Source organism: Emydura macquarii, unplaced genomic scaffold, assembly GCF_026122565.2.
Source record: "Emydura macquarii macquarii isolate MOO-44397 ecotype Brisbane River unplaced genomic scaffold, CSIRO-AGI_Emac_v2 contig_3080, whole genome shotgun sequence".
Classification (NCBI taxonomy): domain Eukaryota; kingdom Metazoa; phylum Chordata; order Testudines; family Chelidae; genus Emydura; species Emydura macquarii.
The window spans coordinates 244,800-257,764 of NW_027133217.1; the positions used below are offsets into that span (position 1 = coordinate 244,800).

The window sequence follows — 12,965 nt, forward strand, 5'->3', positions numbered from 1 at the left end:
AAAAGTTACTCCCCTGTAACTGGGGTTCAAGTACATTGCCAGTTCAGTCCCACATTCCTTAAGATATACTTGCACACCCACATCAAGACTGAAACCTCTGGAAAGCTAACTGCAGGCCTTCTTCCCAGATGTGGAATGTTCCAAGCAAAGTTACATGAGACATGGCACATCCCCTTCCATTTCTTCTGCCTCCTGACAGTCCAAAATAGCCTGAAGAAGGGTTAAGACACTGATAGTCTACTTGGAAAAACTCCAGTTACAGGTAGTCTCTTTTCTTTCTCCCTAGAGTACTGTCAATACAGATGCCTATGCAAGGAGCAAGAAACCCTTTCGGAAGCGTGGTTGAGGAGGAGATATATGAACAATGAGTATCCTGCTGCTCTGAACTATAAATCAGATTTTGAGGCCAGGTTCAGAGAATAATGCTTCATTAAGGTCTAGGCTGGTCTCTAGGGAAGAGTTTTGTGTATTACCATGATGGGACCTCATTGAAGGAATGCAGTAGAGGCTGTCTTGGATCTAGTTACATTCTCTGGTGCCTCCAGGGACTGGAATAGCCACTAGTTTATAGTGTTTTTCCACACAGGATTTAGTTACTCAGATAACTTCTTAGCACTGGATTTTAGGCCATAAAAATTGGTCTGGAAAGGGCTCTGAATCTTAACCATCAGCATGGATTAGAGTTGAGGCTCCTGATCCTTGCAGGCAGAGCTGGTATACTGAAGCTATATGTGGCACTAACCAGGTAAGGGTCTTTCACTCAAGCACCCAAGGCATTAAAATTTGAGGGTCTGAGTTGAAAAATTTGATGTTTTAAGACAAGCTTGTCTTAAACCTTCACTTTTTACCGTATCAGCTAAAAGCTACACTAAATCTAACAACGGACAATCAAATCATCCTCAAAAACCAAAGAAAATGCCTGATGAACAACTTCCTGGTCAAGGGAACTAGAGGGAGTCCCCGCTTGCTGTTCTGGTGGCTAGCAAGAGAGGTGTGGCATGTATATTGACAGTGTTGGCCGATGGAAAGGTCTCTGTCGTGCAGTTCCCAACTGCAAAAGCTTTCCAATGGGTTCCAGGCTTCATGTGGATTGCACGGGCACATACCAAGAGCAGGGAGCTCTACTCTCAATCTCCAAAGAGAAATATGCAGAAATACCTTGAGTGAGAAATACCAGTATTGCCAGCATTTATACTACTACCAAAACCCATCCTCTTTCATTTGCTTTATTTCTAAAACTGGATAAGCTGGTTGACTAGTATTTTGAACCATAGAATGACCATAGCACAAGTACTAATTATCAGTTAAAGAAAGGAAGGAAGAAATCAGCACCAGGTCTGCCAGTTGTCCCCAGATACAGTCTTAATTCACAATAATAGAAAATACATACATACAAAATACAAAGACAGGTACTTAATTTGTGCCAGTAAAAATAGTTATTAGTTTCTCTATTAAAAAACTTCACTCATATGAAACAGAAAATCAGAGTACCCAGGCCAGTTCAAATAAGCCCCTCTTACTGTAATCACCATTAAACAAATAAAAATCCTTCCAAGGTTTTTGTGTGAATGTCCTCTCTTCTAACAGCCTGAAACCGGAGTGGTGACAAAGACATCACACTGTGTGTTTTTCTGCACAATTAGACAGTCTCTTTAGAAGATGCCCAAAGCTAGACTAGAAGGAGAGCTAGACATGAGAAAGATGAACTGGCAGAGTAGCATGAAAACGTTTGGCCTATATCTGACCACATAATATCTAGCACTAGAACCTAATCTTCTATTTAAAGTTTCAGAGAATGATGACACTATTGACACTAGTTAACACTCTGAAAGTAACTTAAGTACTTAATATTGTTTGAGTGTGGAAACCTGACTACTGAAGACCAATGAGAAAAAGTTATTCCTTGGGACTACTTACTGCATTTTCAGGATGGAAGATGTAAGATGCAGGAGAGTTATCCACTATAATAACTTTATTCAGCTCTCGTCCCAGTCGACTCAGATCCTTCACATAATTTCCCCTATGGAAAACACAGGATTCTCTGAAGAGTCTTGCCCTGAACACACCCCAGCGATCCAACAAGTCTGCCACTGGATCTGCATACTTAAAGACAGAAGTTAATATGATTCAGAAGTTAAAAAAACTGAAATGGAATGTATTCAGGTATAACAATGTTTCCTAGAACTAAAGGTTAAGGACAAATAAAAATCACAATTATAAATAGAACTACAATCTGCTTTGCGTCAGCTTTTTCTCCTTAATATTAATTTATGTGCTAGCAACGCTAAAATTATGGATACATCGGTAACAGGACTGCAGTACAGTTATCTTCCAGAAAGAAAATAACTTGCACTGTAAAGCTTGCTATGATTTACTCATTATCTTAACACATCTCAGAATGGGCCCTTTGCATTTGTCCTTTAATTCCTAGAAGTTGATGAGTCCAGAGTTCTCACTTGACACTATTGTAAAAATGCATGAAAAAGTAACGGAAAACCTAGAGCACATGGTACCACTTTTCTGCAGCTATTCGTACCAAGTCCAATTCCATGTACCTGTGAAATCAAGAGTAATGGAGGAGGCATCTGACTTGGCCTAATTCATTATGTGCCTTTTTCAAGGATGCATGTTGACTTGTGATGTCAGCAGGGGATCTGAAGATCCCAAAAACATGCACACTCCAGCCATGAGAGGACAGGCAAAAACATCATTAGTGAAAATACCCATTTGTAACATTCTGTGTTGGCAATATTCAAAGGAAAGGAGTGCTACATAGCACACCTCAAAGATATCGTAAGTACCATAGCACATGAGGCTGTGAATTTTGACTCAAGAATTGATACTAATGGCCCAAGGGAAGTGGGGGAGAAGATGGGAGACACCTAGATAGGAAACCAGATTGTAAGTGCCCATATCCCCGACAATCATAGTTAGCATAAATTCTTTGAAAGCTATGATGGAGCATTTTATTGGACTTTTCTAAAATGAACAAAAAGCAAAATAGATCTTGCTGTCAATAAACCTTTCCCCTTCTATTAAAGTTGTTTCAAGAGAATTAGTGCAAGTCCCACTGAGACTTTTAGAAGTAGAATGGACACAATATTGGTAAACACACAATCTTGCACTCACAAGGAGATGAACTAGATTATTTAACAGGTCTTTTCCATCTCTAGAGTCTATGGAAAGCCACAAAAAAAAATCAGAATTAACCTGCCTTATTAAACCAAAGATATTTAAATAAGGTAAATTAAAAAAAATTACCAATCAACTGATTTCACTTCAAAACCAAAACCATAAATGCAATACACTGAAAATATTGCAAAAGTAAAACTGCATTGCCCACTACAAAACTACCTACATGAGATACTATTTCTACCAAAAGCTAGAAGGGCACAAAATATTGTTTTTCAGATGCTAAATATATCAAGCTTTACAAAACATTTATAAGTCTAAACACAATTATAAATGCACATCCACATCTCAGATATTTGTGTGCGCTACGTTTTTGCGCCAAAAGTACTTTCTGAACTATTGGCTAGTTACACAGTTTAGATATGGCATACTTTATTTCATGCCCAGCTTTAATATACTGCTTCATGTAGTGCTCTATTTGTTCTAATTTCCCATTATCACCATGGTAACTTGTAAGCCTTTCATATTGGCATCAAGAGCAATGCATGGAGGCTACATTATGAGACAAGCCCATATGTGATATTGTTACCATGGAAACACTTACCCACACACTAGCAGACAAAGTACACACTGTCAGACAAAGAAGCAGAAAAGAAGGGGAAAAATTAAGATTGTACCGAGTGAGGTAAACTATCATCCACAGAAAACTCAACCAAAATGTCCACTAACCAGCATTAAAAATACTAAGGCGAAGGAAGCGACTACGACAAACCTTGGCTAGACTGGCTGTGAAGAGTACACACTCAAAGAGCTCTCCCATCCTCTGGAGAAACTCATCCACATGTGGTCGTTTCAAGACATAGACCTGGAATGACAATAACTGTTTAGATCAAATGATGCTTAAACCAAAAAGACTGGAGTTAGTTCTACCTACCAATTTTAGGCTAACATGTGACACAGGAGGATCAGTTAAACAGATGAAGGAAAAGGATGATATAAAACAAAGCATAATATTCAATAACAAAATATTTGAACCTATGTACTTGATAGCCCCATGCTGATTGCACAACTAGTAATACTGGGTCATGCTGGAAATATACGTTCTCAAAATTGAAAAGACAGATATAAAATAGGGCACCAAAGCAATAAGGATTGTGGCCCACATTTTTAAAGGTATTAGACTTGCTATGCTCAGTGTTGCAATGCCTAAGTAATTTAGGAGCTTAAATTTCATTTTCCAAAGGGATTTAGGCACTTAGGAGCCAAAATCCCATTGCTGATAAGATTTAGGTTCCCATGTACCCAAATCCCTTTAAAAAATGAGATCTAGTCTCCTAAATCAGTTAGGCATTGCAACACGGATCATAGCAACTCCAAAATACCTTTAAAAATCTGGACTGGAGAGCCCTTTAAGCAGCATGAGTCTTGATGCTCATGTTTCTTCAATTCTTAACAGTTTTGAGAGGAAAGAAAACATCTGAGGGAAAGTTTTATCTTGTGTTGTGAGGAGTTCTGCAATGGGACCACAACTCACATATTGATTTCTTCCTTTTCTTCTGTAAATAAAATAATTTCTTCAATTTTTGTTTCTGGATGTCAGGTAACATACCCTATGGCTGCTTTTTATTGATTTTCCAAACCCATTAATAAAATACAGGCTTTCACCTCTTCAATGGAGAAATTAGTTTACAGTGTATATTTTGAGCTGTATTGGGAATGCAAAAAGTCTTCTGCTGAGGCCTTGTCATAAATACAGTAAATCTTCTGGGTTTTCCTCCTTTCAGGCAGCAGTACCTCGAGCAAAAGAGCCTTGCTGCCGTTTTGCAGCAAGAACCAGTTGCTTATTGCAATTGATACGGCTATTTATATTATTTGTTAAGCACCAGCAATGTGCTTAGTGTTCACAGAGAATACTGAGATAAAGACTGTCCTTATTCAGGAAGTTTACAATCAATTAAAAACAATAATGCAAACTGGGAGGACAAGGGGGGGGATAAATGTTTCCTTTAAAAAAAAAATGTTATTTATCTTTCTCGCTAGCGTTAGATAAAGGTTCTTGAGAAAACTAAATTAGCAATGTTGTCCCTTCCTACTTTAGCAAGTAATCCACAATGCTGAAATTTTCTTAAATGCAAAAGCCTGATAAAATAAATGGGTTTCTCCCTTAAAAAGGGAATAAGCCAGCTATCATAAGATAAAAGATACAAAACTAATCTGGTTTAATGCCTGGTGTGCTATTTAAGGGAGTTAACCTAATGAAAAGAATACGTTAGCCAGTGTAACAGTGATGTTAAAAGGCAAAAATGCAGCAGGCCTGTACATACACACAGTGAAAGAGGAAGTTACGGAAACATCCGTTTGAACTTCATAATGCAACAATTAAAGCAATAAGTAAGGGAAGAGAAGGGACATTGCATCATAAGGGCTTAAACACTGCCGGCTTTATATTAAAAGAATGTATATGCATATGTAGTCTAAAGTCCTAACTGGTCAGATGAAAAAACCATGTACTTTCCACTTGGGGTGGTAATGTGCCCTACTACATGCAGCGCAAACAAGTTTGCTAGATTAGGTTATTACTCTTACTAAATTGTAACTAAACTTTACCTTTGCCACCTGAGTCAACTCTTGGTACATTCACACTTTGGAATCGGAGGACAATTCGTAGCCTGGTTCTCACTTTGATTCCCTATTTTTAAAATATTACCTCAGCAAGTACTTGACCCCACTTAATCAAATAACTATTTAACATCAGGAATTAAGTTTACAATAGATTATATTGAAACAGGTATATTTAATTGATGCGCTCTTTCTTCAGGTAACTATTGTGTAGTTCCTTGGATTTCAATAGGAGTGCAGCAAATAATTCTCTCCCCCCTTTTAAGATAACCATTAGTTTTCCATTAAAATCTAGCCTCACTGAGTGGTTCTTTGTTGACTACCATTTACTTCCCAAATGCAACTTTTACAACACATAGGTAAGAAGTGAAGTTTCACAAACTCAATCATTCATTTGCTATAATGCGCCTTTTAACAATTTGCTTCCCTTCTGTTGACCTAAGAGAGCATAAACAACCAAGTGTGGCAATAGTGGGAGAAGCACTGCATCAATTTAAGTTTATTCCTCTGCTTCTGGTCTTCAGGACAGCAAATCAGTTAAAATATATTTACAGGTAAGTTTTTTATGTCATCCGAAAGTCTCAATTTTGACTAATAAAATATTTGTAAACAGAACAGCAAACTTTATTGTAATATCAGTTAAGGCAAAACAAAAGAAATAGAAAATAGCAAGGCATATTACACATTAACTCTTTGTGAACAGAATCAGTCAAGTTCTAAATTCCTTAGCTTTATATCCTCCTCCCACCATACTTACGTACACAATAGCCCCAAATATGTGAGAATTCCCTTTCCAATGTACTGAAACTATCTATCCACAGATGAGAGGTTCTATGCCTTCTTAGTCCCTTTTCTTTTTAACAGTGCATTCAGTCACACCGAAACAAAGAATCCCCCAGCTGCACTCTCTCTATTACAAAAGCGTTTTCCTCCTTTGAACTATGATTAAAAAATCCAATCCAGTCATTTGAACTGAAATATAAAATGTTGTTTTCCCATATGCCAGGGCAGCCATAGCTAGCCTACAGTAAAATTGAGTTTCTTGATCCCAAACTCGCTGATAAAAGTTGGTTGAAATAGAAATACAGTTTGAAATCAGTTCTTTTATGTGTCCTTTGCAGGGTTTCTGTGGGAGCCAGCAAACAGGTAGTTGAGCTCAACTGGAACTACGCAGTGTCACTCTAAGTGAAGCAGCCTCACGTTATGACATGGTAGTCCAGTTCTTCCCATGCTTCCTAGTTCAGTTTCTTCTCTTCTTTCTTCTATTTTTTCCTTTTTTATGCCAGTTGGGCACTTACCAATAGATTTTCTCCTCATTACTAATTCAGATGCCCTGTTATGTGTGTGAGTTCTTAGTACATGCTACAGAACCACTTCCAATTTCTGGATAAGGCCTAACCATTTCCTGCTTGCATACACAAAAAATCTTCTTCCAAACAGTGCAAGTTGTTTTCCAAAACAAGGTTTCTTGGTGCGTTGGGGGGGGGGGCGGTTCCCCTACAGAAGTTGCTTTCTGAAAAGTTATTACCAGGTGTTGGTAGCACCTGCAAGTTTGTCGGTAATCCTGAACTCCAAAATGCCTTGATCTATTTCACATGAACCTTTTCTCCAACTCACAGTGCAGTTCTTTTCTCCTATGCCTCCCTACATTCTCATTTAGTGTATTATTTTCTTCGCTTCATTAGTTACTGAACTTGAATCTCAATGCTGCATGGTTATTTGTGGCTTGGCTTTTTCTCTGTTATATAAACATTTTCAGTTCAAGTCACTAGACTAACTGACTCCTGGATTTTCTCTTCTCTTCCATGCTGTCTTCAGGGCAGGAAAAAAAATCAATTTTTTTCATATCTGTACTTCTTGGGATGCAATGCCTTGCTAATTACGTCTCTAGTCTGGTAACAATTTAAAGGAATATCATTGCTTTTTATTAACCTTCTCTTGGACATTAACATTTGAAATTTACTTCCTGGCTTTAGGCAGGGTCTTGCAATACTGTATATATTTGCCAGTTTTTAGTTTAGAACTGTTATAGGTGGCATAACCCAAATTAAGTTTAACTGCTTTAGAGTATATTTACAGATAAGTTTTCTGTGTCATCTGAAAGTCTCAATTTTGACTAAAATATTTGTAAACCGAACAGTAAGCTTTATTTTAATATTAGAAATAGGACTCATATAGTTGGTTTATAAAATATTAGTTGTAGAATTTTGGAATCTTCATGCAATACCAGAAAAGTCTGACCAAGACAACTCAAGCACCTGTAATCTTCATTTCATCGGGTCTGCACTTCCTATTAATAGAAAGGGGGGAAAATAATGTAGGTTCTTGAGTCTTCACATATCTGGTTCACTTTGTCGTGGTTGCCTCCTAGTGCAAGTAATCAAGAATAGGCCAATTAGATTGCACACAGCCTATCCTGGATTACTTGAACCAGGTCACAGCCTTTTCCAGAAGAATAATTGAGGAACTGTGTCCTTTATGAAGAGAAAGTCTGTATTTAAAGCTATTCCCCACTGAAAAAAATAATCACATACAATATTCTAAATAAATTTCCTAAACATTTCTCTTATTTTCATTGGCAAAAATAATTTTTTCCTTATTAATATACTGTTAAAACACTGGACAACCAACAGTCTTGTTCACTACAAAATATGGCAACTTTAGACCAAAGTCCTAATAAGGAACAAGAACTCAGTCCAAACCCATGAAAAAAATCGAACTGTTGTTGGCTGCCTTTTCTGCTCCTAATCATTCAAGTGTAAGACATGAATGAAGTTAGGTAAGGCAACCTGGATAATGGACAAAGATCTACCTATACTAAGGATCCTTAATCATCATATGGGGGTAATGGGGCTGTGTCAGTGTCAACAGTTTCTTCTATGGAGACTGTAAAGCGAGTTACCAAAAGCTACCATATAGCACTGTTGAGGGCACAAAACATTCCAAAGAGAAACTCCAAACTTTTGAGTCACGTCATTTAAAATGTTATCTACCTTTCACTAGCCAAATAAGCATACCATAGTAATGCTCTTGGGTGCTAGAATTAAAACTTTTCAGTGCATGACTTCTCAGTCTGGGGGTCACAACCATCTTGCCCTTCCCATGCTATTAAATGGGAAAGGAGTTTCAGGGAGAGGTGATGCTGCTATGGAAAATGTCAAAGTTGCAGCATGGAAAAGGTTGAGAAACACTGATTTATTGTATTGTTGGGCCCAACTCAAGTCTTCATTTCATCCTTGATAAACTTCCTCAAAACAGACAATGAATTCAAACAAATGTGTTTCATTGACCTTGATTTCTGATACATAATTTGTTAGGGCACAGCATTACCATGATTTGCTCTCTCAAATTAAGGGCCAGAAATTTTGGTGATAGAAAATAGAGAAGAGGACCATGCTATTATCTGGCCAGTACAGTATCTGCATGGATTGGAGTGGTCCTCCTAGGTATTTGTTCCCATAAATATGCTGTGCCATAACAGACAGGATAATTAAGCTCTCTGTATGTCACTTGGAGATTACAATGTAAAGAGAACAACAGCTTGCTAGATGTATTATATTACTGTATTTTCCTAGAGAATTCAAGGTCTTTCATAGCCAAATGCACATTAATACATTTTGTACAGAGATATTTAAAGAAAATCAGAGATGAGTTGTATTTGAAAGACATGCAATGTGTTTCAGATTGGGCACTTCAGAAAATTACAGAGCAGCACAAAATGCTCACTTTGGGGATGTCTACACTGCAATTAAACTGTGTAAAATGTTTAAACTGTAATTAATAATTCACTGCTGGTCCATGCCAACGCCTGGGGCTTGGGCTAAGAGGCGGTTTCATTCCAGTGCAGACTTCCACACTGAGACTGCTGCCTGAGCCCAGAACTATACGCTGCAATGAAATTGCCCCGCAGCCCAAGCCGGTTGGTACAGGCCAGCCATGGGTTTTTAATTGCAATGTAGATATACCCTCTCTCATCATAGCTCAGGCTCCAGACCAAGCCCGAATGTCTACATAATAATTTTATAGCTCTGCAGCCAGAACCCCAGGAGCCCGAGCCAGCTGTGGGTATTTACAGGCTGTAGATACATACTCTGCTTGTTTTCTATGGGTATGTTTACACTGCAAAGAAAAAAGCAGCAGCATGGAGTCTCAGAGCCCAGGTCAACTGACTTGGATGTGTGGGCTCAGGCTGTGAGGCTGAAAACAGCAGTGTAGATGTTCCCACTCGGGCTGGAGCTCAGGCTCTAAGACTCTCCCAGGCCAAGCGGGAACGTCTACACTGCTATTTTTAGCCCTGCAGCCTAAGCCCAGCCTTTGGGTCTTGGCACTGTGGATTTTGCTTTGCAGTGTAGACACCATCTAAGACAGAGCCCTTTAGTGTAAGCTCAGGCAAGGTAATCCTCTTTCAAACAACCTGCTGCTTGACAGGGTTCTACTGTTTTCTGACACAGCAGATGTTAACTATTGTGGGTATAGCTTCATAACCTTTCAGAGCTTCTATCATTTAAAATGGACGTAAAATACTTGCCAATTGCTCAATGATCTTTTTGTTTTTGTCTTAAGGAGTTTACATAATATAAGAATGGCAGATTCAGACAAATAACTAAGGATGTTTGAAATTTAGTTTATTTTATGCTCTAGCTCAACCAGATGTTAGAGGCTTGATGCAGGAACCACCTGGAGAAATTACATGGCCGGTATTATGCAGGAGGTCACACTAGATCACAATGGTCTCAACGTGTATTAATCTGATTTCCCTCAAAAAATATTTCTAGATAGACAACAGCTCTATATTACTTTTCCCACAGAGGTGATTACTTCATATCATATGAACTGCACAGAATTCCCCTATACTGAGTACCATGTTGCTAATCTTTTCATCAAGGAAAGGGGCTGCAATGGAGTTGAAAGAGGCTTTATGTGGCCCCTGCTCGAGATTAAGTTCCAGGAGCTAGGGATGCTGGCCAATCAGCAATCTTACTCCTATATTGGCCAATGGGTGTTAGAGACATTGGGGAGGGGGAGAGCTACTTGGTGTTCCTCACTGACTGTCTCCCTCCTTCACTACCAGGGCTGTCCCCTTCCACCGCCAGCCCCATCAAGTTCACCCTCCCGTTGAGGCAAGTAGGTGGCTTCTCCCCCCACAAAGATCTCAAATGCTTTGCTATCAATTTTTTTAACAGCCTGGTAAAATAGGAAGTATTATCCCCATTTTACAGATGAAGAAACAGAAATTCAAAGAGATTAAATTACTTGCCCAATATACACAGGAAGTCTCTGGAAGGGCCAATTACAGAACCCGTCTCTAGTCTTGTGCCTTCCTCCCCTTCATATTATTTATCATACACACGAAAAAACCCCACCCCATGGACCCAGTTTTTCAGAACTGCACGTGCTCATTATTTGCATATGCAATCACCAAATCTTAGTGCTTAACTTTATCAAGTTTGCTGCAGAAATTGGAAGGTTTGCAGTGAATGAAGAAGGGTACCGAACAGGCAACCTTAATTCTGGTACTACTTAATTTCTGAGTGCTTGATTTTGCAAATTTAAAATTTTTTTAATGTCGTTTGTGTTTTGGTATGTGATATTAATTTATATGATGGATACATTCATTTATAGTGCCATCAAGTTGTGCAATAACTAATGTATGTGACTCTGATCTTATTGTTAACCTACTATGTTTCCTCCTACTGTTTGCCACATTCACTCCTGACATCTTGTTTCAAAATTAGACTGTATACTCTTGAGGCAGACATTGTGTCTACCTATGTGTTTGTACAGCTCCTAGCACAATGAAGTCCTAAGCTTTATGTGGTCCTTTGGACCTAACCACAACACAAAAAAATCATAAAATAATAAATATACACACTCCCGTCTCTTGTAAGTTAACTCAGTGCTGATAAAAGATTAACAGGCCTAAGCACTGAAGCTCTCCACCCACAGAACAGGCATACAATCAATACCGGCAGAGGGACCACCACTCCAAACAATATTTCAGCCCATTGCCTATTTAATCTTTTGCCTCTAAGATGTTTAACAAGCATGTCAAGTAGTGACAATTGTGTGGATAGTTTTTGCAATGTATACACTTCCATTTTAGGAATCAGACTAAGACTACTAACTTATTTCACAGGCTACTGAACAGTCTTCAGATAAGTAGTGACATGACAATATTTGTGCAGGCAATAAGTAAACTGATTACTTGAGATTGTTTGCAGTGTTGTTGTAGCCATGTTGTTTCTAATATCCTGGGACCAAGGTGGGTGAGGTAGTATCTTTTATTGGACCAAATTCTGCTGCTGAAAGAGATGAGCTACACACAGCTTTTGAGCCACACAGAGCTCTTCTTCAGGTTGACTTATATTTATATATATTATTGAATTATATACGGCTAAGAAATGTAATCAGTTTTTATTTATTTATTTATTTATTTTTAATAATCTAGCATATAACCTATTCTAACCAACAAAATATATTTTAACCAATTTGCAGGTTAAACTCATGTTTGAACTTGTCTGGGGGGAGAAACTTATGAGTATTATTTACGTGGGCCAAGATTTTACAAGTGATTAGTGATTCCGAGTGCCTCCATTTTTGGATGCCCAATCTGAGACACCTTTAAAAGGGACTGATTTTCAGATAGTACATGTTCAGCATGTTCTGAAAATCAAGCTCATTTAAGGGGTCTCAAGTAGAAGTCCCAAAAACTGAGGTGCTCAAAATAACTAGTCACTTCTGAAAATCTTGTCCATATTATCCGAAAAAGACTAGGTTCTTGAAAGACACAGAAGACAAAAGAAACCCTGACCTGAAGAGCTTAAAATCTAAATGCAGACAAAGGGTGAAGTGGGAAAAAGATGGAATATAAAAGCCTGGATGCTTGGCACACAACTTTAATTCCATTTTGCATAGTTGATTGTTTTTAGAAAGGTTTGTTTTTAGGGCATTTCAATTTAAAATCTGTCTCTATTGGTCTGTGCTTTTAGGGAATGACAAATGTCTTAGAAATAGGTGTTACCTGGACAGATAATGTTTGTAAATATGGTGTTAGATCACTTCATGTTTGGAGAAGCTTAGAATCCACAAGGAGTAAAAAATCGATATCAAAGTCCTAGGGAGAAGATTCTAGAAAGAGTTTTGAAGCAGTTAAAGGGAAATTGGTAGACAGACACCACTCATCAGGTAGGCCATTAACTGGCCTGAGAAGTAGA

The 12,965-nt window shown here is 38.2% G+C and overlaps 1 protein-coding gene across 1 annotated transcript in view; it reads right to left on the reverse strand.

Moving 5' to 3' along the window:
- Nucleotides 1-12,965, reverse strand: part of CTDSPL (CTD small phosphatase like) — a 99,797-nt gene that overhangs the window by 4,722 nt on the left and 82,110 nt on the right. Inside the window, exons 6-7 of the mRNA XM_067530388.1 lie at nt 3,905-3,997; nt 1,918-2,103 (exon numbers count right to left, since the gene is read on the reverse strand). Coding sequence (XP_067386489.1) covers nt 1,918-2,103; nt 3,905-3,997 — 279 coding nt within the window. The remainder of the gene's footprint in view (nt 1-1,917; nt 2,104-3,904; nt 3,998-12,965) is intronic.